Source organism: Etheostoma cragini, chromosome 1, assembly GCF_013103735.1.
Source record: "Etheostoma cragini isolate CJK2018 chromosome 1, CSU_Ecrag_1.0, whole genome shotgun sequence".
Lineage (NCBI taxonomy): Eukaryota > Metazoa > Chordata > Actinopteri > Perciformes > Percidae > Etheostoma > Etheostoma cragini.
In genome coordinates this window covers 22435779-22461707 of record NC_048407.1, presented here as the reverse complement: position 1 = coordinate 22461707, position 25929 = coordinate 22435779, and the positions used below count along the sequence as shown (strand labels likewise).

The following is a 25929-nucleotide window of genomic DNA, read 5'->3' as shown; positions in this document are numbered from 1 at the left end:
TGAAATTAGGAATGAGATAACATACGCTGCCAACTCCTCAGATCCTAGCAGTTGTGGAGTAAAAGGTCATCATAAAACCATGCATTTTGGATGGACAGTATGTATTCGGTATTTGTTGGCTCGATTTGCTTCAAGCTAAAGTATGTCAAAATCTTTTGCCAACTCTGCTGCCAGCAGACTGTGAATTTGAGAACTGAATAATTTGTGCGTAAACACTTAGCATTGAGCTGTGTTGCGCAACAATCAGTGTGGTGTGTCATTAAATAGACTAACAAATTCATATGTGAGCTCACCCAGCTGGGTATATGTCCACAGACACGTTCTTCTACTCTGCTAACCATGCATGTTCGTCACACTACAAGCCTCCCCAGACCTTCGGTATTGTAACAGTTATGATATACTATAAACACACACACAGGCATTCAGGACAGCCATGAGAACAGATCGATTCAAAATAGTTGTCCACATGGGTTTTCTATGGGGGGAATTCATCCTCACTTGCTTGCTTTCTCTAGCTCCCTCACTTTTTCCATTGTATCCCTTTCTCCCCTCTCTCCCTCCCAGCAGCAGCTGTCAATTATGAGACTGAAACTTTCTTTTTTCCCATAGGGTGCCAGACACGCACACGCACACGCACGCACTCACACACACAAACACACACACACACACACACACACAATATCACACACACACATTCACACACACACATATCTATGTCCCCCATGGACTTGAATTTGAGTGAATGTCAGTCTCCCTTGTGATATGTGCAAAATAAAACATCTTATTGAACTGGCTTCCACCCAGAGAACAGAGCAGAGTAGAAGGGACCAGTGGAGAGAATAGAGATCAAAGAACTTCAGAAAACAGAGCGTTGTGTGACAAAATAACAGTTTAGAGAAGACCAAAACAGCATATCAAAGATAATCTGAATGTGTAACACTTTGATTCAGGGTTTAGTACACTAAAAGTATCCAACTGTGTCCTGCTTTTTGGTAGTTGTTCTGTAAAGTTTTTGCTCCATCACGTTCGACACTTTAGCAGTGCCTGACATCTTACTTTTTATTGTAATTGCACTATATTTGCTGTCCACAGCACTCATTTAAGTGCCCTAAATGTGGCCTCCTGAGTTTTAAAGGTATGCACTACACGGGGTCCTCAGGAATTCCCACAATGGAACAAAAATAACATACAGACAACAAAATACAGTCATGGGACAGTACACCTCTCAAGGATGGGAAAATGTACTGCTTACTTAAAAGTAAAGTATTGACTGTCTATTATATAGGAAGTAGTGAACGACTGAGTGATTTTGGACCCTACTATGTAATTTAGCTGTTATGGGCTTCCAAATATTTATTATTCTAAACGAAGTAAAAGTTTAACGATTCCCTTCTTTTCTCTTCTCTTCCGTACATAGTATTTATAATGTTATTGGAATAATAGTTTGCTATAGTACAATCTACAGTATGTCCCGCTATATCCATGTAAACCACAAATGAAGAAACATTCCCATCTATAAGAACAATTTAAATAAGTTCTAACAGTGTCTTCTGTTCTCTTCTGCAGTGGTAAACTGTTCTGACCCCGGTCACGTGGAGAATGGTGTGCGCCAGTCTGGCCAACGTTACCCAGAAGTCTTCAGCTATGGTGTAACTGTGGCAATCCACTGTAAACGTGGCTTCTACCTCCTGGGCTCTGCGCTCCTCACATGCCAGCATGATGGACGGGCGGACCGACCAATCCCACGCTGCCTAGGTATGGATGGACAAAATACAGGCAGTATGGAACTTTTTGTGTTGAGAGAAACAATGTCCATACAAGTTTAAGAGACAAATGAGACAGAAGCAGAGATAGAAAGGGCAATAGATTGGCATTCATATGCCTACATGAAAAGTTTTTGGAATGGTGCAAAGAACAATGTCTACAAAAGTTTTTTTGTGCTGAACACAGGTAGTCAGAGGCAGGTGGTTTTCTATTTATTTTTATTTTTATTTGTCAGGAAAAGCCATTTGAGGAGTGAAATGGCTTTAAGAGCCACTGGGAGGAAAATGAGGAGCAAATAAGAAACCGAGAGAATAAGAGAGGATTTAACAGAGAAAATGGGTGGAAAATAATCATAAAAGGAGGGCAAGAGTACGAATGAAAGATGCTTAAAGGTTTGAGCATGTGTATAGAAAAAAAGGTAGGCATGTGTCTACTTGGGCAACAGGCTTTCTTCTCAAAGTGCTACCATGGTCGATAGAAACAGAGATTTAACTAGAGACCCAAGGAGGCTGATTCTGAGATTGAGAGAAAAGTACAGGGAGGTGAACAGGGCCAAAGAACAAGGACAGTAACAGAGGGGTAGAAACGGGGAACCAGACAGAGAAGAAGAGATGGGCGGATGCTGGTGAGACGCTGGTGTCTGTTCATCGAGCAGTACATTTGAGAAACAAGGTCTTATTGGAAAATTGGGGGGAGAAGGGTTATGACTGAGGGGCAAGGAGAGGATGGAGTAGTACAATCGGAGAGTAAGGGGAGATATTGGAGGACCATCATTTGGCAGAAATAGAAAATCAAGAAAGGTTTCATATCTCTGTCCTCCATGTGCTCTGTAAAACATTGAGTTTTCCTAAATTGAAGGATTTTTTTTTACACTGATGTCACTATTGTTAGACATGTTTGAAACAGTTTCTACTAGTTTTTCACAAAGAGGAGAGGGAGAGAGACTCTTGCTATAAGTGGAATTGATTTGAGATAAGTTATAAGTTCTCTCTCAGGCATTTCAATTAAACTTGTAAAGATTTGCTTTACTGGCATGTATAATACTGCTATACACTGTAAGCAAAGCAGTATGAGTTCTGGATAACCATGTGTGTATGTATACGTTGCAAAATTACAAAAGGCACAAAAAGGGGTGCAGCTAATGGTTAAGGCACATACCTCATGAGAAAACTGTCCTCAGTTTGATTCCAGCTGGGGGACATTTGTTGCATGTCAAACGCTTTTCTCTCTCCCTCCACACTTATGGCTGTCTCTACATCATATAGAGGCCAAAAAATGCCAAAAAGGGGTCAAGCAAAGGAAACAATCTGTGTAATATTAAAGTTTGTTACACATTTGTTAAAAAAAATGTCTTGCAAATAAACACACACACTAATACTTTCTCTTTCAATCTTCCACGTTCTCTGTAGCTATTTCCTGCGGTGACCCCGGTGTACCCCCTAATGCAGTAGTATCTGGAACCAACAGTTGGACATACGGTTCAGTTCTCCAGTACTCATGTCTGCCTCGAGGGGTGCTGGTGGGCAACGCTACCCGCCACTGTCAGGAGGATGGCACATGGAGTGGACCGCCACCATACTGCACTGGTAAAGGCACGCTCGTTGATAAAGAAGCATGTCTAGTGGTCTTCAGCTTGTAAACTAACGAGTCTAGTGTAAGAAGTGTAGATACAGTAAGTCTGTTACCATGTCATGCATTTGCATCCAGACTGTTCCAAACAGGAAGATTGTTGGCTGTGTTTTTTAAATCTAAAGCAATAATCCAGCAACAGGGAAAAGAGTATCATGAGATGATAATAAATGCTTTTTGTATGAAGTTTGCACAAAAACACCAGAACAAGAACTCACTGCTTAAAATAAAAGGAAACTCTGTGTAACTTGAGGGATGAAACCTGTTTAATTTCTGAACAAAAAATAAAATTGGTTTAGCTGTCAAAAAATAGTCTTATTCCATCTGGTGCAATAAGAGTGACATATCACACACGGCAGTCAGTAATAAAAATGTTTTCGGTGTGTGTTGCTGCTACATCATAACATATTGCATAAGGCTGTATGTAGCTTACACTGTGCTATTTAACAATAGCAGGTACTAACTACAACTGACAGGTACATTTGATTGACAGTCAGAGTCCCTGTGTATTTCAGATTTCCATATAACACATACTTCTTCAGCTGGATTTGCTTTTGATGTTAGATCAGTGGTTATAATGTACTGTATTCAGATGACAGCGGAAGACTTTCAACTAGTCCACCGTTTAAATAACATAACATACCAGAAGAAACATTTTTAAATCTGTTAAACATTTAATTAACTAACTGTAGTGAACTGAATGTACAGTTTATTTGATTATAATTACCAACTTTCCACAAAAATATAATTTTCATCTTACCTTTGGATTTACATCCTTCAAAATAGTTAGGGGAGGTTACTGTCTTCGCTACCTGAACCTATTCCCACTATGTGTCCCTAAAAACAGGAAGTAATTTTGAAAGATATGTACCGGTAATTTAAGTATGCTGCTCCTGCTGCTTTGAATCACTTACAAAAAACCTGAGTCTTTAGAAGCAAGTCTCTGGATGCATTTAAAGTGATTTTTAAAGGAATTGGAGGCAGGCACATCTGAATGTAGATGTTTTGATTGGTTGATCCCTAATGTTGATGGCTGTTATTGATATTTTATTTTATTTTATTATTTGGTTTTCACTTTAAAGTGCTAATACTATGCTTTTAGACTTTTCCCCATTCCTCTATTTTGTTTATATATCTTTTTACCTTACATATCATTTAACTGACACTTTTATATAAAGCAACCTACAATTGCTGTGTATCAGAGGTTGCGCGCCTCTGGAGCAGGTAGTGGTTAATTATCTTGCTGAGGGACACATTGGTTGATGTATCGCAGTGAGAATCAAACCAACACCAAAGGCATGTGTCATATCCACTGTGCCATCAACACCAAATTGTGTGTGTGTAATAGGTTTACAAAGTGAAAAAGCCCGAAGACAACCCCAAAGGGACTTACCATCTTCCGCAGAAAACACTGTTCACAAACTGCTTCTAACAGCTCTATTGTAGTCCAGCCTTTACTTCCCTGACGAACGCTTGTCACTTTGTAACCCACGTTATAATGCTCGCCTAGCTGCTACCACGCCAACATACTCTGCAACTGACTAGCTAGTAGTGCTTACATAGCTACTGCGCATGTGCAACTTTCCAACAAAGATGGAACAGAAGTGAGAAGCTTCACTTCATAAAACAGAGAGTTCAAAACACAGGGTGAAAAAAGGAGCTGCAGCAATGTGCAGTACAACAAAAATACAGTGTTTTTTGAAAATTCAATCACATAAACCTATTCTGGTTCAACCTTTAAAAGCAATTATGAAACTAAAAAGGAGCATAATATGAGCACTTTAAATTGTGTTTTGTTTTTGTGTCTGCAACAATGTGCCTGTCTTGACCAACATGGTCTTGAAAGAGATATTTTTTTCTTAGTTAAATAAAGGTTAAATAAAATAAATATCAACAGAGCAATCACTTAATTTACAATACAGAGAAATAAATATATTCATTATTAGTATAAGCATTCGGTACTGTATGTATAACAGCTTTAGCTGCAAGTTTAAGAAACATGCAGGGGAAATAAGGTGGAAGAGTCCTGGTTTACTCCTCAGGTTGTAAGTGCTGCTAAACAGCAGGCTTACGCAGATCTCACAACACTACAACACAACAACACTACAACTAATAATTTTCCAAACTCAGCATCAACTGTCTCAATAGCTGAAATGCAATAAGCTTACTGTGCTGGCCTCAAAACAGAATGCTCAGCAGGGCAGAATCCATCCTGCAGCTGAAGACCTTATTGAGATGCAAGGCGCTGCATTTGGAACTGTACCCTGTTAAACTCACAAATCCCCACCACTGGAATTTAAGCTGCTAAAATTGTGACACGCTCAGTGCTTTTAATGCTCGAAAAATTTGGTATAGCCTAAACACAAAGTTCAGTTCTACAAAGTGTGCGTGTGTGGGTATGTACGTATATGTGTGTGTCAGTGTCACTGTATATGAAAAACTGAGTAGACAAAATATTTGTGCATTTTCTGCAACTGCAGTTAGAAGATGACAAAATGCTTTTTGGGTTGATGTGGTTGACCTTTAGTGGGAATGCACGCCTACATTATATTTTTAGTAATGTGGCCCCAGTGAGAGACAACCTCTTGCTCTGTGTTTTACTGGTTACTTACATAAAATCACTAAAACCTATTGGGAGACTAATGGACATCACTTGACTGCAGCTGGGGTTTCACATTAGCTGAATTGAGTGTATTGGGATTTTCCTTGCATGTGTGTTTCTATGTTTGTATCTCATCAGTTCAGGGCTTTGTGGGGGTCCTTAATTGCTTCAATGGTGTGTGGATCCGTGTTGCTGTCTGTGTATGTTTGGTACATTAACTTAATGTCTTTTTTCTCGCTATAGGTGTAACTCCAGGAATCTGTGGAGACCCAGGGATCCCTCCCCACGGTGCCCGTCTGGGCGGGGAAGAATTTAAAACCAAGAGCCTGCTGCGTTTCAGCTGCGAGGCGGGATATAATCTGATTGGCTCAGCCGAAAGGACCTGCCTTCACAACAGCACCTGGAGCGGCACACAGCCGGTCTGTCAAGGTGGGGAAGTGTGGCAAAGACGTTATTTGGCTACGTAACTACTTAAGTGACTACGTGAAAACTAAAAGATGGAACAAAAGTCCCTAGACTCCTAGACTGTAACACACTTCAAATAGAAAACAAATCACCTTTAGTTTTCAGCAATAACATTATTAATTCCATCATAGCACTTGGTATATATATTGAATGTCAAAGCAGTGAATTCTTTCTAAAGAAAAACTATTTATTTGTTCTATATAAACCCAGGTTTGTGGCATATCAACCTAATTATTCAGCACGTTATGTGAAAATAATTTAGCACAGCCTCCAAAGTTAAGCAGCTTAATCTTTGCTTTGGAGAATACAGTACCACCAGGCTACTTGGCACGCTGGTGACAATAAGCAACTAATATATAGGTTAAAGCATATTACATACATTGTGCACTGTACATTATATGTATATTTTGTAAACTTAGTTTAGCTTAATTTAGTTTATGATGTTGTGGACAGTCCCCTTCAATTAAAAGCACAGTAAAAGAAGCGGCTTTAGCCTCTAAGGCTAATTTCCAGCTGTAGTCCCCGGTCAGTTGAGCAAAGCTTGCACATTGCTTATACATAGTAGAAGTAAGTAATTAATTAAATAAAACAAAAATACCTACAAAAAATACAAAATAAACTAAATTCACAATTGTTTTTCAACAGGGAAAATTCACTTAATGTAAACGGTTTATGGAAGTAGCAGTTTGTACAAAAAAGATAAAGATTTAAGTTTTTGTGAATGCATATTTTTACATCAGTGTGGCCCAGATACAAAGGATTGAAATGTGCCCATCCTAACTGACTAAGCTGGATCTTCCACAGTGCTGTGGTGATAAAGTGTGTCCTATACAACAGCAATTTTCAAAGACACTCTAAACCCATGGAGGTTTAGGGGAAATTAAAGTGGGTCCCTATAGTGCTGTAGAGACACTGGAATACTAAGCTGCTGTCTGTGTTACCTTGCTTATTTCCAACTATGTTGGGTAGGCCAAATAAAGCACTGCTGACATCACTTAATTCTACTCTGACGCTGATTTTAGATTCAGTTTGATAGATGAGTTGTTCTAGTATTAATCTAAGTGGATAGGGGGAAAAAGAATGAGTCATACATTTTAGTATATTCCTCTATATTATGTGTGGCTGTGACTCAAAACACCACCAGGAATGCTAAGGATAGAATACTGAAAAACATAAAACATTGTATTCAATGTTAAACCATATATTTGATTGCTTAATTACATATTTTGTTTGAAACATTTTATACCAAAATGCCATATATTTTGTTAAATAATTTTCATCTGCCGATTTATATGAAAGTTTAATGCCAGTCTGTGGAACATAACTACTTAGATAATGTTCTTGTTATTTCAGAATGTTGTTAGAAACCCATAATGTGATTATCCTGCATGCCAGCAATTAATATTTTTCGGGCCCAAGCGCGGAAAGCAGCAAAGGCCCTATTGAAAATGAAGGAAATTATTATTTTTTATTCCGGAAAGAAAATTACCGTTTTGAGGGGGTTAACCCATTCAAAAACTCACCAAAATTGGTGCTTGCATCAAGTCTGGTGAAAATGTACAGGTTTCGGGAAGAAGCACACAAAAATGGCTCGCTAGCGCCCCCTAAACAATTAAAGAAAAATTGAGCCCCTGCAGTATGTTTGACATAGACTCACAAAACTTGGTACACATATGTAGCAAGTCAAGACATACATAAAATGCTATTGGAGTCATACCCTAAACCCAACAGGATGTCCGCAATTTTAATTTGGAAGTTTGAAATTAGTGCACATTGGCCATTTCCACGTCGTACTTTAACAAGCTCCTCCTAGAGATTTCATCCGATCAACTTCAAATTTGGTGTGTACCATTTTAAGACCTTAGGGATAAAAAGTTATTAAAAGAAAAACTTCCCAGAATTTCCCATGAGAGATTTATTCTTTGCTGTTAGTCTACTCCAGAGCCAAAGCCAGGCTAAGATTAATCCTGGAGTCTCCTGTTAAATCAGCGGCTGCCCTTATCCTAAATAAACGTGTTTAACAATTATTTCGTTGTCTTCTGAATGTGTTCTGCTTTATTTTTATTAACAGGCATTACTTGTCACCATTTTGTCACAAGTTTGATTTAAACCGTACTATTGCAGTTGTTTAGATGGTTAGAAATGGTTGCACTTGCACCCAGATGCGGAATGGTAGTCCGGAGAGTTGGGACTTTATCGCGGTGGGTCGGTAGTGTTTCGAAGCTGTGACGGCCGGTCTGATAATAGTTCTTAGCAACACCACACGGCTGCCTGGTTTGTGGCCGCTACCTGCTGCCGCTACCTACGGCCGCTGCCTGCCAACTTCAGTATCCACTCTACCTGTAAAAATAGAGATGAGCAGCCCGGCTTCCGTGGTGTATGCAGCTTCAGGTTTATAAAGGACGCGCTCTAGCGATTAAGTGGGACAATGGCGCTATATTCCCAGATTAAATTAATGGGAAACTGGTCAGAGACCAATACATTAATGAAGGATAGTTTGTCTTACTCCTTAATATGTAGGTCTATTTTTTTTTATTAGGTATTATTTAGCCTACTTTGGTTTCATAGCCTTCTCAATTAGTCTCATATTACTAGACCAATAACGTGGCCTATACACGTAGATAGCGTAGCGGACATTCACACAGGGAACGCCACAATGCTTCTTAATCTTTTCATTTTGGTTCTGTCACTTGTCAGCTTGGAGCTTGGGAGAACAAGAAAAAAAACAGGAATAATACATTATTTTACATATATGCTTGCAGTGTGTATTGAAGTCACTTATTTATTTTTCTAGTTTTTGTCTCATTTTGTTTATTCTGTATGAACATAAAGTGTACAAAGATATTTTGAATTAGACAAAGCTTATAGAGATTTGTGCATATGGTTGTAAAACATGTTTTTGCACTGTGAATAAGGGTTCAAAATAAAGCCTACTCATTTGGGTAAATTTCCTGAGGAACATTAATTCCCTCTTCCCACTTTAAAGGCTAAATAATACATTTTATTTTCATAGTGCTTTACAAGGTAGGCTCAAAGACACTTTACAGTAAGACCAGAACATTTAGCACATAAAAACAGATACAGCAATAAAACCAACACACAAAACAAGCAAAACAATGTAGCATAAAACTTTGTAAAAATGTGAAGTAACTAGTAGACTAAGTAGATATTTTTAAATCACATCTCCACCCACACATTCAGTCGGCCCGTTATAGTCTGTTGGGCTTTTTCTGTTCGTTTGATAATAGCCGTATTTCACTTTTTGCATATGTGCTTCACCTCCTTGTTACTTTTCGTTGGAAGCTGCTGCTCATTGGGTGAAACATATGCCGCATGTGTCTTCTCCATCTCTGCATCAGTAACTCTGTGATCAATACCATGGTCTAGTTAAGAAAGCCATGAACGTGCACTTATCCCAGCTGTCTACACCTCGCTTGACATAGCTTCACCTTTTCATCCAGGCTCGGCAAACGTGCAACCGATTAAGCTGTAATGAGCGGATCACACTAAGTCAAGCTACACTTTTTTCAGTTGTCCTGGATATCTTCATTCTACTTTTGTGAAACAGATCCCCAGCCTGATGACTTTTTGTTATAGCGCCACCCACTGGCAACAGGAAATCAGCCATATATGACACACATCACCCAATTTACATGAAAGTCATGATGTGTGGTCCACTTACTCAAACCCTGCCCCCTTTCATAACAGTTGAACCATTTAAGATAGAGTCTTGTGAGAGGTGTCATTAAACTCAGGAGAGTTACTTCTTCATTGGCGATGGTTTGGCCCGCCCCCTATTTGTAAGCCACGCCCCATTTATAACTGGTGACCTATTTAAGGAAGGGTCTTGTGTGAGGTATGAATGAACTCAGCAGATATTTCTTTTGTTATTGGTAAAGGTTTGCCCCGGCCCCTTTCACAGCTATTGAACAGTATGACGTAGAGTCCTGTGTAAGGTATCATTGAACTCAGCTGTGAGTTCCCTTTTCATTGGTGATGATTTGCAGTGTCTGAGTGCTGCGCAAATGCACGGTCACAATGAGCGGCATGTGCCAATAACCCGGATGCGCGGAGATTAGCGAGGGCCCGTCCAACGCTGATGCAGCGTTAATTATTCTTTCTGCCTTTTTGAGGGACTTAACAGATTCAAAAACTCACCAATTTGTTTTTTTTAAATGAAAATTTACATATTTTAACACAAGAAACCCTCCCTAAAATATAGAACTGTCAAACGCAGGACTCTAAACTGTAGCGATACTAAACAGTAGTCCAACTATGTGGACAGTTTGTTGTTGAGACTGTATGAAAAAATGAATTTTACTTTTACTCTCTTGAAACTTTGTTTGCCTTTATGTGAATCCATTATATCAAAATCTAGCCCTCTAGACTTACCTCCAAGGTGTGTGTCTCTTCTGCGTCAGTGCCAGTGTTTGTGTTTGTGCACTACTAATTATTTATTTCTGTCTACAGTTGTTTTTCATTAAGCTAATAGTGGTTAAAAGCTGATTCAGAAAGGATGAGACATCTATCACTGACACACAAAGACAAAGCAATCCATAAACACACACACAAACACACACAAAAACTCACATACACACACACGAATACAGACGGTTGCTCACAGCACGCATACTATATTACACTCAGAGACACAAACAGTAAGCTTCCGTAGGCATACACATGCATTGTGTTCTCCACCTACACACATACTCCGTCACACACACACTCTTGGACAGACCTTTTAAGAGCTCTAACTGATGAATCTTATCAATAGGTGTTTGATTATTAAAGGCTGTCAGTTGTCATGATCTTATTAGTGGAGTGTGCTGTGTTGTCTGTAATTCCTGTCTCTTCTGTTAATGTGCTGTGCCAGCAAACTAAAGATCGATGGATCACTAGTTTGGACCAGAGACGTAGTCCCCAGCGATCTGCATTCTTGTGTGGTTTAAGTCTTACAATTCACCAGACAAGCATTGGTTCAAAACAAAAGAGAACAAGGAATGGATAAAGATCCTAGATTTGACTTCTTTGAAGGAAAACTTGTTCCACAAGAACAAAAAGGAACCCCTAAGATTCTAGCAACGCATTGTATAGGCCATGACCATTTTTTTAGAACACTGTCGCATACATGCAGAATCAGGCAACAACTGTTCCTAAAGAAGTTTAAGGCTCTGCGCCATTGTGGCAGTTATAGTGGTTGCTGTAGATGTATTAGCAGCCTCTAGCACACAACTGGAATAGTCTACAGCAACCAATCAGAGCTGGAAATCAATCCAACACCCTTTAGTTATTAATCTGCCTCACTAACTGAAGGACATATTTTATGTTATTTCCAGCTGACTTCAGTGATACGCTCATTATTGCAGCCACCACTGATCAGCCTTAAGTGACAGTGAGACACTATTGCTCCCACTGATATTATCACTGTGATTAATCCCCGCTGTTTAATATTTCCTCAATTCTCAGCTGTATCGTGTGGTAACCCCGGCACCCCAGCACACAGCAGAATTGTCTTCAGTGATGGCATCACCTTTGGCAGCTCAGTTGCTTATGCATGCTGGGACGGCTTCAAAACATCAGGCCTGACCACCAGACACTGCACAACAAATGGGACATGGACAGGACAACCCCCAGACTGCACTGGTAAGATAGCTCTAATATCATTGCTTCTTCTGTTACTTGTACTTATGTTATTATTAATGGTGACAGCAGGGGGTGAAGTCAATGTAAAATGGTGTTACATGTACTGTGGCAAATACTGTTACTACACGCATAGTGTTGTTTTTTTTAGTAAAGGATCCAAGAGTAGTATAAATTCTGCATGGACTGGGCTACCTGCTGCATTGCAGGTACAAGCCTTTACATGCCTAAGGTTGTTGTGTTCAAGACTTCAACTTGTATAGTTAAACTAAAAGAGCCAGAAAGTGGTTTGGAGAAAAGGGAAAAACAAGGTGGGGGGTGGTTGAATAGAAGCTTCAGGAAAGTTACAGTAAGAAAAGCAGTCTGTGAGTGAGTTGAGTTAGAGGACGAGATGAAGGGGGTGGCAAGAAAACACACAGAAAGCACAATGAGTTATAGTTATGGAGTTATAGTTGTGAAATGATTAGATCAGATTACTGTGTCCAAAACTGTTACTGCCCTTATGCAGTACTACACTACTGCAGGTTAGCTGGAACAACAGATACAGATACAGACTCGAAATACCGTATTCATGACTTGTCCTGTAAAATATCTCTTTCCTCCTCAAGTGATCAGTTGCGGAGATCCTGGCCCAGTAGCCAATGGGATTTATCTAGGAAGCGAGTTTGCCTTTAACAACACGGTGACATTCCGCTGTAACCCTGGTCACCTGATGGAACCCCCTGGACACAACGTTCTGCGCTGCACTAAAGATGGGACCTGGAACCAAACCAAGCCCAGCTGTAAAGGTAAGATCAACTAAAACCAAATAACTGACTGCTTCCATAAATAATTGCTTCCAAAGTAATAATGGACAAGAAGACAGTTGATGGATCCACAGATTCAATACATTGTGTGAGTAAACAATGTGTCTTGCAAATACAGTATATTTGATATATATTAATCAGGAAATAGTGGATTTTTAAAACATATTTTGCATATGCTTCCCTTAAATTTGGTTATTTTCATAAATACTATTTGATTTGTTTTTTTAAATAATTACAACAGAACAAACACGATAAACTGAGGAAAAATAAAAATAATGAATATACGTTGAAAAGACTAAACATAAAAACAAGTTAATATATATATATAAACTACTACTACAACTTGTTATTGTCAATTTTTCAAAATTCAAGATTCTCAGTTATTTGATTCTTAAAAAGTTTTGAATAAAATATGTAACGGTACTAATAGAGACATTTTAGCAAACTTTAGCAAACACCATTCTACTTTTGAAGAGAAATCAAGTTTGTTTCAACTATCAACAGTAATTTTAAGAGTTGGTATTGAGATACTATCACAAATTAATTATTTATCTTATTTATACATGTAAATGTATCCTTAATTTAAAGTTGACAAGTCTCAATGTAAATGTTCTAATAACAAGGTACTTAACAATGAAGGATAACGAGGGCAGTTTTGTTATAGAGCTGTGCAATTGCAGCAAAAAACCTAAAATTTAAAAAAGAACAATAGTATTTTAATGGGAGCTGGCATACTAAAATAACAGATTGTGACTCTAACATTGCTCCTCACAATGACAGTGTTAAATTAGGGTTAATTTCCTAAATCCCTTCTTTTTTTCACAAACACAAAGGGGAAAATAAAAAAAGAATGCATCAAAATAAAATGAATTTCAGTTTTACAATGCCCATATTTAGAGTTTAGACTATAATACTCAACAACAGTAACAGGGAATGTTTCCTGAGATCCTCCCTGCCGTTTCTTCTCACAAACAGAAAATCTCCTGCTGGCTCCTGTAGTTGCAGAGGCTTTGAACTGAGATGAAAAAAACTGAGAAAGCCGGCAGAGAGGCAACTGAGAGGGAACCAGAGAGTGATGCAGAGAGTGTAAAACTAGAGAAGTAAAAGATACTGTAGGTGATAGAAAATAACACTCAGGCAGGAAAAATTCGAAGGAATGAGGGAGAATGGGAAACAGTGGCAAGATACAGGTAGAAAATGCTGCTAGTCCTATCTCTTTCTGTTTCTTTTCCTTTTGTTCCCTTTTACCCTCCTTTGCACCTCACTTTTCTCCTCTTTAGGTTCTACTTCCTCTGTTCACATGTTTTTGCCCCCTCTGTTTTTTCCCACTTCAAACAATCCACACGTTTTCATTTGATCCTGTTTTGGAACAGCAGCTTTCTCATACACTAACGCACACATGCACACACAGAAAGTATTGTATGGAGGAGTTGTAAGCCATAAAAGTGTAGCTTGACAGGCAGAATGAATCAAGTGAGGAATAAATAGAGATAGAGCAGGGAAGTAATGAGGTGGAGGCATTGGGGAAAGAAAGAAAGAAAGTAAAGGGAGGAGAGAGGGGGAGGAAGAATTAAATAGATGAATAGGAGTAGTGGAAGAATGTGGTCTAGACCAACTCTATCTGTAAAGTGTCTCGAGACAACTCTTGTTATGAATTGATACTATAAATAAAATTGAATTGAATTGAAGAAAACATTAACAGAGAGAAGAGACACAAAAAGATACAAAGAGTCGGTAATGCAGAAATTAAGAGAGAACAAAATCGGGATGAGGAAAAAGAGAGAGTCAAGTGGGTGAATGAAAATGGAAAAACAGAGAATGTGATGAGCCATCAGTGGAGCTACAAGGAGGAAGCGACAGAGAAGCGAGAGAGAGAGGAAGCAAGTGATGGGAGAAACAAAAAGAGGCAAATCAATACCTGCCCCAAACCTGTAAACACATGGTGAGAAAAGGGATTAAGCCCATAAAATGTGCTGGCTTGCTGAACTGTGCCAAGAGAGATATACCCAAAAGACTGAGGGAGGGAGAGAGAGGCCGTAATGGTGCAAGAGGGAGACCAAGAGCAATGAGAAAGGATAAAAGAGGACTGGAGTTGGGACAGAAAGAAAAGGAAAGGTGCAGTGTGAAAGAGAAGAAGGGCTAGTGGGAGAGATTTGAAAAAAGTAGGAAGACAGAAAGGAGGCAGGGGACCAAAGTGTAAGAAAGAACAGAGTGGAGACAGAGAAACGGGTATCAGTGATCGCAGTAACAGTAAGTGAAAAGCAAAGGTGTGCATGCAAGCAGTGGTGAGTTACTCCTCCAGACATGTGAAGCCAATCCACTTTACTCAAAAAAGGGGAGAGACAAAGAGAAAATGAAAGAGAAATGTTGCAGTTCTTTTGGGCTTCAGAGACTTTCCGAACTATTGTTGAGGAATATTAAATCCATCAATATCAATCAATAAGAGTTTTTATTCTATTTTTAGACAGCTGGAGTTTGATCTCTAGAAACAAAGTCCTTTATAACACTTAACACTCATCTTACTATTAATTTGAATCTCCATTAGCTGTTGGCTACACAATGGAAAGCAGGGACGGACTGGGAGTGAAAAATTGCCCAAGAGGTTTTGACTCCGAACGGCTCAACAAATTCCTCAAATAGTCTATATTGGTTGTAATTTATTAATGTTGAGCAATCATTTAATGAATAAGCATAACCATTCGTGTATAACAATCACTTCAACATTTTGAAAGTTTGCTGTAACATGTCAACCTTTTGTTAATGTCCCACCCTATCCAGGTTGTGGTGGGTTGGTTTATGAAAGGTTTCATCGACTTTATGAAACGTTTCGGTATCACTGGAGTCACTGTGCTGCTCTTTCTGCTCTATCGCATCTTTGCTGCCACAGCCTTCAGACTCACTATGCTCAGATGATCTACTAGTAACGGCGCCAAACTAATAATTCAACATTGGCTGTTCAGCTTTTCATCAACACCTGTGTGTGTGTGTCTGTGTGTGTGTGTGTGTGTGGTTGTGTGTGTGTGTGTGTGTGCGGGGGTGTGTGTGTGGTTGTGTGTGGTTGTGTGTGGGTGGGTGCATCTTTTTTCACCAGGGCACAGGTAAAGTTAGAATGGACTGGACCAAAAGTTATTGGCTGGGAGAGAGGGTGACTGATGTAATACCTAACCTCAGTCTACTTGCCTGGGCTAGTTGGTCTCAGAGCACTTGGTTATTTTTATTATTGCCGGGGCTGGGATTATTTAAATAAAAATTGTATTTTGCTGTGCATCAGCCCCAATTGTCAAGCGGCCCACAGGGTTAACTCCCGGTACTCCAGATGGCCAGTCCGTCGTTGATGGAAAGTGATGAACAGCATGCTTTAAGAAACTGGATTTCACATTTTCTTGTGTGACAATTTTTAAAATGGGACTTACAACAAGCAGAACACATTGTAGAGTAGAGAAAAATAACATGGGGAAATGAAACTCTTTTTGTGAGTATGGAAGGATGACTTTGGGGAGATGCAAGGCTTCTCCCGGACACAAGTGACATACAAAGCCAGAATTAATCATCTGATTAGTTTTCTGCTGAGAGCACCCAGCAGTTGCCTAGAAACTGCAATGTTACAAAAATATATATTTTTTGCAGTACAAACTTTTTTTGTCAATTGCAGTATGCTTCCTGCTTCTTACAGTGCAGATGCTTTGCTGCTTGCTCCTGCCTCTGTTTGCATATTTCTGCTGATAATTTTGCTTTTCCTCTGAGAGAAACTATGAGCAGTGGCTCTTGGATACTAATAAATCACTGGACTATACATTTTTTGTAGACATAGTAAAGTTGATTAGCAGCAAGATGCCTCCCTTCTCCGTGAATGACTACTACAAACTCGTTCAGGAGATTGCTGGACAACAGAACAAAACTTGATAAACTAATTCTGGAGACCAAAATTCACCAATTAGAAGTACACGTGGAAGTAAACGAATCATGTGGAAATTACACCCCTTTACCATGGACCCAAAACAATGGACAAAAGCACGCTAACACACGGCTAATTAGCACCAACGACACTACAAAGAAAGAGGAGAGCTCTTGACCTTTCTGGCACAGTACTAACTGGTTTACATCCTACTTAAAGAAAAGGGACTACTTTGTGGCACTAGGTAAATATGCATCTGAGCATATAAATATGATGTGAGGAGTTCCCAAAGGCTCCATTCTGGGGCCTCTTCTATTTAACATCGACCTGCTCCCACCAACTCAGATTTTGGAAAACAACAAAATAAGTTACTATAGATATGTGGTTCACACACAAATTTACATAGCCTTATCGCCAGGGGACTATAGTCCAATATAAGTGCATTGAACAAATTACCGACTGGATGTGCCAGAACTTTCTGAAATTAAATGAAGGAAAAACTGAGGTGGTTGTTTTTGGAGCAAAAGAGGAACGATTAAAAGTCTGCGCTTAGCTTCAAAAAAAAAGTCAAAGTCAGAAATCTTGGTGTAGTCACGGACTCTGACCTAAATTTTAACAGCTACATTAAGACAATTACAAAGTCAGCCTATTATCACCTTAAGATTATATCAAGGGTTAAAGGACTGATGTGTCAACAGGATTTGGAAAAACTTGCTTTCCATGCTTTTATCTTCAGTAGTCTACTACTATAGCAGTGTCTTTACAGGTCTCCTTAAGAAAGAATTCAGACAGCTTCAGCTGATTCAGAACGCTGCTGCCCAAGTTCTCACTAACACCAAGAAAGTTGAACACATCACTCCAGTTCGGAAGTCTTTACACTGGCTTCCGAGCCTCAAATAATTGATTTCAAAAGACTTTTGCTAGTTTATAAATGAATAAATGGTTTAGTGCCAAAACACATTTTTGATCTGCTATTAAACTTTGAACCACCCAGACCTCTTAGGTAATCTGGGATAGGTCTGCTTTCTGTCTCCACAGTCAGAACCAAACAGGGGGAAGCAGCTTTCAGTTTCTATGCCCCACATATCTGGAACAAACTCCCAGAAACCTGCTGATCTGCTGCAACTCTGTTCTTTTAAATCAAGGCTGAAGACCTGTTGCTGAAATGTACTATACAAATAAAGCTGCCTTGCCTTTCCTTCCACATCAAAATAACTAGTCATAATGTAACCAAGAAAAAACAAACAAGACAAGGGATTAAAAGAGGAAAAAAACAAAACCAAGAATATAGGGATCAAAACAAAATAAGAGAACTAGGGAATAATTAAACAATGGGAGACAGAAGATGATCATTTGGTGTGTATATTTAGTATAACTGTTGAAGCAATACTTGTTATTGTACTGCATTTTGTCCATACATTGATTTCATGTGGTCATTGCTACATCTACAGTATATGCAGCACGTATGTAATTTATGTTTGTGTATCTGTGTCTGTCTGCTTCTCTTTTTCTGTGAATGCTTGTGTGCACTGTATATCATCATAGCAGGGTAAATGGAGCGTGAAACCATCTGTCTCCTGGTTAGATGAGAATTGCACCAACTTTATTAGATGTTTGAAACCATGCAGATGGTTATCATTATCTTAGGGCGTTAGGCACACACACACTCAGGCATGCACACACACAGATGTTGATCAGGGTATTATGAAGTTTTATGCATAGACGTCTATACTCATACAACCCACTAGCATGTATCAAGCAATCGTCCGTGCACACAGTGGGTTTCTAAAATATTACAATGAATTATCACAGTCTCCATTTTCTGTATATAACAGATGCTACCATTAATGCATATCAATTGGTGTGATCCGCTGGGCCATTTCATATCAACATTGTTATATGGGGCGGTTGAGGCTCAGGTGGTGGAGCAGTTGCCTACCAATCGAAGGTTGGTGGTCCGATCCCTCAACCTGCAGTCCCATGTCGAAGTGTCTTTGGGCAAGAACCTAAACCCTGAATTGCTCCCGATGCTGCCCAATCTGTGAATATGTGTGAATTTTTATCTGAACAGTTGGCACCTTGTACGGCAGTCTCAGCCACAGTATATGAATGTGTGTGAATGGTGAATAGTTTCTGTACTATGTTAAAGCGCTTTGAGTAGTTGTCAAGACTACAAAAGCGTTATATAAATCCAGTACATTTACACAAGCATTTTCCAATAGCTGTATATTTGTATGAATTGTTAGCATTACATAAATAGCAAGCCCACGTAGTGAGTCTCATGTATGTATTTCTTCTTAAAATCCCCCAATGTAGGACAGTGTTTCAAAAGAAGAAGGTTGATAAAAAGGTTTTCTTGTGTATAATATTGCCAGCATTTTAGTTAACAGAGTTGAGTAAAAGAATATCACAATTCTGTCCCAAAGCAGAAATGCCATAACAGACCAACCTAATCCTAACCCAAATGCCCTTTCAAAAACTTGCAGTCCATATGATGACCACAGTTTATAATTTGGTTAAGCAATTTAAACATTGTGGCCTAGGTCATCTACTGTGTTAAGATAGTAAATGTCCATATGGGGATCACAGCTGTCTGCTGGTTTTGCTTTGGTTTTTGTTCTTTGTGTACACTTAAAGTCATACCTCCCATCTGCAGCCATCTTGTCATATACCATTGGAAATCTCTCATTGGAAGCACTTTTTATTTACTATATATCAGTGATTAGAGAGGGTAAGCACAAGGAGTGGATTGTTGGTCAGAACAATGTGGTGTTTTCCTGTATTTTGCCTGGTGCATGCTGGGGTTGACACCAGCCTTGACAGCGCTTTGAGCAGTTGTTAAGACTGGAAAAGCGCTATATAAATACAGCACAATTACATGACTGAAAACTTAAGTGTCTGAAAGTATTCGTCTAATTCCAGTTTTTTCTATAAAAGAGGATTGTATTAATCATTAGTTATGGTTAATCATTACTGGTATTGTTATAGTACTGGAGTATGCACCGATCCGATACCACATAATAAAGCTCCAAAGAAAATCTACGTTAAGTTGTTAATTATGTTGTTTCCATTATAACTTACTGTCTGTCAAACTGCATACTAAAAGAAAGTTCTGTGACATTCAATGTTTGAGAGTTTAACCCGAGCCAGACCAACAACAAAGATAGAAATCATATCACATCCATACAGGGATAGTAGTATACAGTTGTTAAAACTATAACAAAATATATGACTGGTATCAGATCAGTACTCTGTTTCGGCCGATACTCAAGTTCAGGTATCAGAATTGGTATTGGGAAGCAAAAAATGGTATTGGACCATCTCTAATTAGAAACTAATTTATTTGTCTCTACTGAAGAAAAAATTGCAGATCTTAGCAAGCAATCAAATGAAGTATGAATGTCCCATTGTAACTGTATTAGCTATCACTGGCATACTATTTGTAATTACAGGGAGCTGTTTCATTCATTCATGAAAAGTGAACTACAATGTAGTCCATTGAGCTGTGTAAATGTATATGATATGATATCCTGTGTGTGTGTGTGTGTGTGTGTGTGTGTGTGTGTGTGTGTGTGTGTGTGTGTGTGTGTGTGTGTTTCAGTGATCCAGTGTGGAACTCCTCCTCCAGTACACCATGGGAAAGTGGAAGGAACCGACCATTCATGGGGCTCAAGTGTTAGCTACAGTTGTTTCCATGGTTACCATTTGTCCACTCCTGCTGTGTTAACCTGTGAGGGGAATGGGACGTGGACCGGAGACGTACCACAGTGTTTGCGTAAGTTAGCTGGCCTTCTCTACCTGTAAACTGCCACTTAATAGCTTTAGCTGATGTCCATCACTGTTTCCATTTCAGTAATGTTAGCAGTTTAAACAGAGAAGAAGTGCTAAATGTATCTGTTGTCTCATTTAAGCTGTCTTGTGTGGCGATCCTGGCTCTCCTGGAGGTGGATTCAGAGAGGGGAACATATTTTCTTACAGGTCAGTGGCTAGACATAGCGATCACTTACTTACAATTAGACATTGTTTTTCTCATGTTCGTTTATGATAGGTTTATATCCACCCAAAGGAATGTTAGATCTTCATCAAAATTACAGTAATAATTTTGTGGCGGACTGCTGTGGCTACATTTTTGTCGCTGCCCTGTATGTGGCTTTTTTAATAACTATACCGTATGCCAACTAACATTTTATCACTCAAACAGGATTGTGACATTTGTTGTGGTAAACTGTAATTGATTCATAAAGATGGTGTAGATAATAACTTAATACTTACTGCATGTGCTTCATAATAGACATGTTTTAATGTAAAGGATGTACACTTTATTTACAGTGAAACCCCCTCAGGGAGTGTTGTTTTTTTCACCGAGGTTGAGAAGCATCTTACATGTCAAACCCTAACCTGTCCTATGAACATTAAACCACACCTAAAATGATAAAGTGGCAACACCAAAGCCATATTTTATTAATGCTCATTATTTGTTATCTTTTGTGTGTGTGAATAAATATTTATTTTCCTATGCAGGTCAGAAGTCAGGTTCTACTGCCATACCCCATACCTGCTAGTAGGCTCTGCCTCCAGAGTCTGTCAAGCTGATGGAATTTGGAGTGGCAAACAACCAGCCTGTATAGGTATTTAAAAGACTACCACAAGAACACAAAATACCTTTTGCCCTCAAACACACTGCGAGTGTATGTGTCAATTTTTCAAAATGTTTTAAAGAAAATAGTGAATACATAACCATTTACATTCTTATGCATCACACATAGAAAAACCTTCATACATTGGCAGAATGTTTATGTAAGTGTCTGAAATATTACACATTACACTTTTTTCCATAATTGCGCCGAACGGACATATGGTTTACTGCAAAGCAAAACATTCCATCAAGTTATGAATAAAATTATGTGAAATTATTGGTAAACAAGATTGTGGAACGTCCACATTTTAGCATTAGTAATCCTGTGCAGATTGAGCTGAAGATACTATCTAATCAGTAGATGACAAGTGTAGTTTTGATGTCAGCATTGGATTTCTATAGATTTTATCTTGGAAAGCTTTAGCTGATGTGGAAAGAGCATTTACTCAATTATTCCACTGTATTGCATTTTTGTAGTACTTATTCTTTACTTTAGAACTATGTGCAACGTTATAACTACATTTCTGAGGGAAATTCCTTTCTACTTACTAAACATTTTATTCTGCTAAGTTTTAATACTTTAGCTAATACTTTGATACTGTACTAGCTGCACTATGCAAATCTTACTAGAGTAAGAGTCACTGTACTGCAGCTGAAACTCTGTGCTGAGAACATTGTTAAGCTTTCCGTACGTATGAAATATCGGAATGCTTCTTTGACTTGGAGATTGATTATAAAAACGTAAATGCATATAATGCTCAGTGTGTGTGTTTGTGTATGTGTGTGTGTTGGCGTGTGTGTGTGTGTGTGTAGATCCAGCCTTCAACAATTGTCGCGACCCAGGAACTCCAGCCTATGGTATCCCGGTCATGGGCCAGGGCTTTCAAGTAAGAAATATATCAGTTGACTGTATACATGGTAAACTACTGTTTAATCTTTGAAATCATATTAAATATACAAGTTTAACATGTCAGAAAAGAAAATTTTAGAAGTACTGATGTGCATTCTATTCTTTTTTGAATAAATAAGTAATTAATTAAATTGTAATTTGCAGAGTTTTGTTGGTAAGTAGGTTAAACTCTCTGAGATCTGAGATACAACAGGCCAAAAGTTCCTCAGTTGGAAATAGAAGAACAATCAAACATTTTACATGCAGGTCAACATAAAGGCGTGTTAAAAGTGGTACCCAGATTTCTAAAGTTAGACTTTATGGATGAACAAGAGCAATGTATGAATTTCGTATTATAAAACACACTGTCTGGAGCACAAATAAGAACCTGTTGGTGGAATATTTTGGTCTAAATGGAATTTAAGCAAACACACAAATCCTTCAATTTGTGAAGGGATAATTGGATATTATCCACATATCATATTTCCCCTGACATCTCTTCAAAGAGAGGAGGGGGTTACCACCCACATCATGCAGGACTAACAATATTATATTCACTAAAAGAGACAAAATGATAAATGTAGGTGTTTACTTTTGTTCCCTGTTTTGTTAGATTTAAAGAATTGGAAGTGAGCTAGTGCATGCGGTTTTCTGTAAAAGGCAAAAAACTATGTATAGCCCTTCTCCTTCATCTCTCTCCTTTCTGTCCTAATCTCCTCCGTACTCATTCATTCAGTAACCTGTACGAGTACTAGTCAATCATTCCGATGATCGTGATCCTGATGCCATTTTATCAAAGATTCTATGAGAATTATCATCCTGTGTTCTTTGCAAACTGTGACGACTTATGGGATGCCATACTGTGATTTAAGGCTCTAGTTAGCTATGTAAACATGAAGTTGAATTAGTCACAGCTGTGAGCCTTTTGGCCCAGCTTTAAGCGGTCCGTAAAGTTGTTGGTTTTTTTCAAATTAAATGACAACTACCTCATGCTGAGTGTGGCAGCTCTTAAAAAGCTAAACAGTGGATAAAGAAGACTTTTTTTGTGCTTTTACATCATGTAGGTTGGCAATAAGATTTCCTTCAAGTGCCGCAAGAACTATCACATCATTGGCTCCACTACAAGAACGTGCCTAGAAAACCTAACCTGGAGTGGAACTCAACCTGAGTGCATTGGTAGGGATTACATATGTCTGTTAGTACTCTGTGTACAACCAGTATTATTTATCCTTACCATAGTTTGGTTGATTCATCGGTTTTGTTGTTACTGAGTTTTCTGTTGACGTTTATGTTGCATTTCACTCAGTTCTTATTATGGTTTTATAAAGAAGAGCACAGTGTCAGTGTTTACTCTGTGTTTATTCCTCTTCCCTGTCACTCAGCCCATTCATGCAGACAGCCAGATACCCCCAGTAATGTAGATGTTAGATCTATGGACCTGCCTACCTTGGGATATACGCTGATCTACACCTGTCAAGATGGTTTCTATCTGGCTGGGGGATCAGAGCACAGAACATGCAAAAGTGATGGGAGATGGTCGGGCAAACCCCCGCTCTGTAAAGGTATTCAGATCCTATCTTGTCAATGTACTGCTCATATAAAATTGGTTGATGTTGAGCCTAGAACTGGATGTCATGATCCATTTGGTTTGAGATAAATACTGATTATCACCCTGATATTATTGCTATGCTCTCGTAAATCAGCCTAAGGTGTACCATGTTTTTTTTTAAATCACATACTCATGGCCTGATCTGGTCTTAAAGACAAGGGGCAAATGGTTGGGAATACGGTTATGAATCACAACAAAAACAATTTGGTTCCTTTTTGTCACTAAAACCCCAAAACTGACAAATGTGTACTGGACATTAATAACTACCAACCATATTTTCTCAGTCCTGTCATCTATTCCTATCTATACCAAATATACTGTCAATAAGCTTAACCATCAAGTGAGCTAAAATAAAAGTAATGCTGTTACGTTTCAGTTGGAGTGAAAGTCAATCCCAAAGGCAGAGGAGAGTCGGATGTCCAGAAGAACAAGATTCGAGGTATGAAGAATAAACAGCTAATGCTCACATTGTAGTACTTAAACCACAGAAGTACTGTGTATACTGTATACTTATTGCACTTGTCTATTTCCTTGGCAGCTTGTTTTTTCTGTATTTCAAGTTGAAATACTTTTCATCATACTGATTTGTAATGAACTGGATTTTCACAAATTATTTGGATGGCTTCTTCAGTAGGAGGTTGTAGTTAGTCTTTACTACAAGGTTCTCCTTTCTCAACAAGCAGTCTTATTTTATATATATAGGATGAAGATTCAGACAAAGTAAATAAATCAGTGAAAATCTTCAGGTGCAATACCATGTAATGCCTTTTAAATTTGAAGTTAGATTTTATAATCAATATATTTATTTAGAGGTAGCCAGTGAAAAGAGACTACAACCAAAGAAAACCACAAACTTTTTAGCAAAAATACTAGTTTTGAATAATTCATATTTCCCACATAAAAGTGTAAAAAGGTGACCCTTTAAACTAAGACAATTGCATGGTTTGAGGAAATGTTGGCATTGCTTGCAGCTCTTTTATTTTTTTTTCTGTTATTTTTGTCTGTCAAGCTTTTTATTTATTTTTTTGTTTCTGTGTCTCCATTACAGTTCCAGTGGATGTGTTCTCTCCTAACTCTGAGTGGAGCGGTTTTTACGAGTATCTAGGAAAAAGACAAGCCACCACATTTACAGTGACTGGGTTCAACGCTACCAGCGGCAGAGTTAACGTCACATTACTGGAAACCAGCGGCGTGTCAATCAGACTGTCAGGTAAAACATGAGGAAAACAGAACACCTAATATATATGGAAAAGGAGCATTGTCACCTTTGTTTTCAGTTAGATAGAAAAGGAGCAATCACATTCCAGATGTTCAAGATTTGTAGACTTTAAATGCAATGTAAATGACATGGGCAGATGCACCACTATAGGTGTAAAGACACAGCGAGCTGAAAAAAAATCAAGCTTTCATTCACACTTATTAGCAAAACATCACTGCTATCTATATTGAAATTGACGCAATTTCATATATTGCACCTAGGTCGTACACACACTTTTATAAACATTCACAGTCTGCAAGGCAGAACAACTTGTTTTGTGCAAGAGCTTTAATTCACTAAATAATATATCATGCAGGGGCACTGGTAGGAATTATGAGCCGCCTGACAAGTTGTGTGCCTTTGCCCCTCTACACCAATACATCTGCAGAATTACCACACCAGTCTGAAGGGCCAAACTATTACCTGAACAACATAACCTCCCACAACAATACTCTGGTGCCCAGCTTTTAAAATGTTCTGTGGAGAATATTGTAGGAAAATGACTGGCAGATTAACAACATAGTTAAAGCTGCACTCTTGAGTGAAAACCTCCAAAATAATACAGTCTAAGCAACCGAGAATAGCTGTCTGACTCTCCAACTGACACTCATCTGTGTTTTGACATTTTACAATGACATTTCACAATCAATAGTTCAGCTTGCTCCTAGGGTCATTAAATATTTTCTGCAGGTACTAGGCAAGGGCTAAACACAACGTATAAAATTATTTTATTTTC

At 38.6% G+C, this 25929-nt stretch overlaps 1 protein-coding gene across 1 annotated transcript in view; it reads left to right on the top strand.

The window, feature by feature from the left end:
- LOC117948226 (CUB and sushi domain-containing protein 1-like) overlaps positions 1 to 25929 on the top strand; it is a 306260-nt gene that overhangs the window by 270755 nt on the left and 9576 nt on the right. The window contains exons 57-69 of the mRNA XM_034877777.1: positions 1567 to 1755; positions 3174 to 3350; positions 6239 to 6424; positions 11927 to 12103; positions 12709 to 12888; positions 20403 to 20576; positions 20713 to 20779; positions 21323 to 21429; positions 22251 to 22324; positions 23391 to 23502; positions 23709 to 23888; positions 24312 to 24374; positions 24984 to 25145. Of these exons, the coding sequence (XP_034733668.1) occupies positions 1567 to 1755; positions 3174 to 3350; positions 6239 to 6424; positions 11927 to 12103; positions 12709 to 12888; positions 20403 to 20576; positions 20713 to 20779; positions 21323 to 21429; positions 22251 to 22324; positions 23391 to 23502; positions 23709 to 23888; positions 24312 to 24374; positions 24984 to 25145 (1848 nt within the window). The remainder of the gene's footprint in view (positions 1 to 1566; positions 1756 to 3173; positions 3351 to 6238; positions 6425 to 11926; positions 12104 to 12708; positions 12889 to 20402; positions 20577 to 20712; positions 20780 to 21322; positions 21430 to 22250; positions 22325 to 23390; positions 23503 to 23708; positions 23889 to 24311; positions 24375 to 24983; positions 25146 to 25929) is intronic.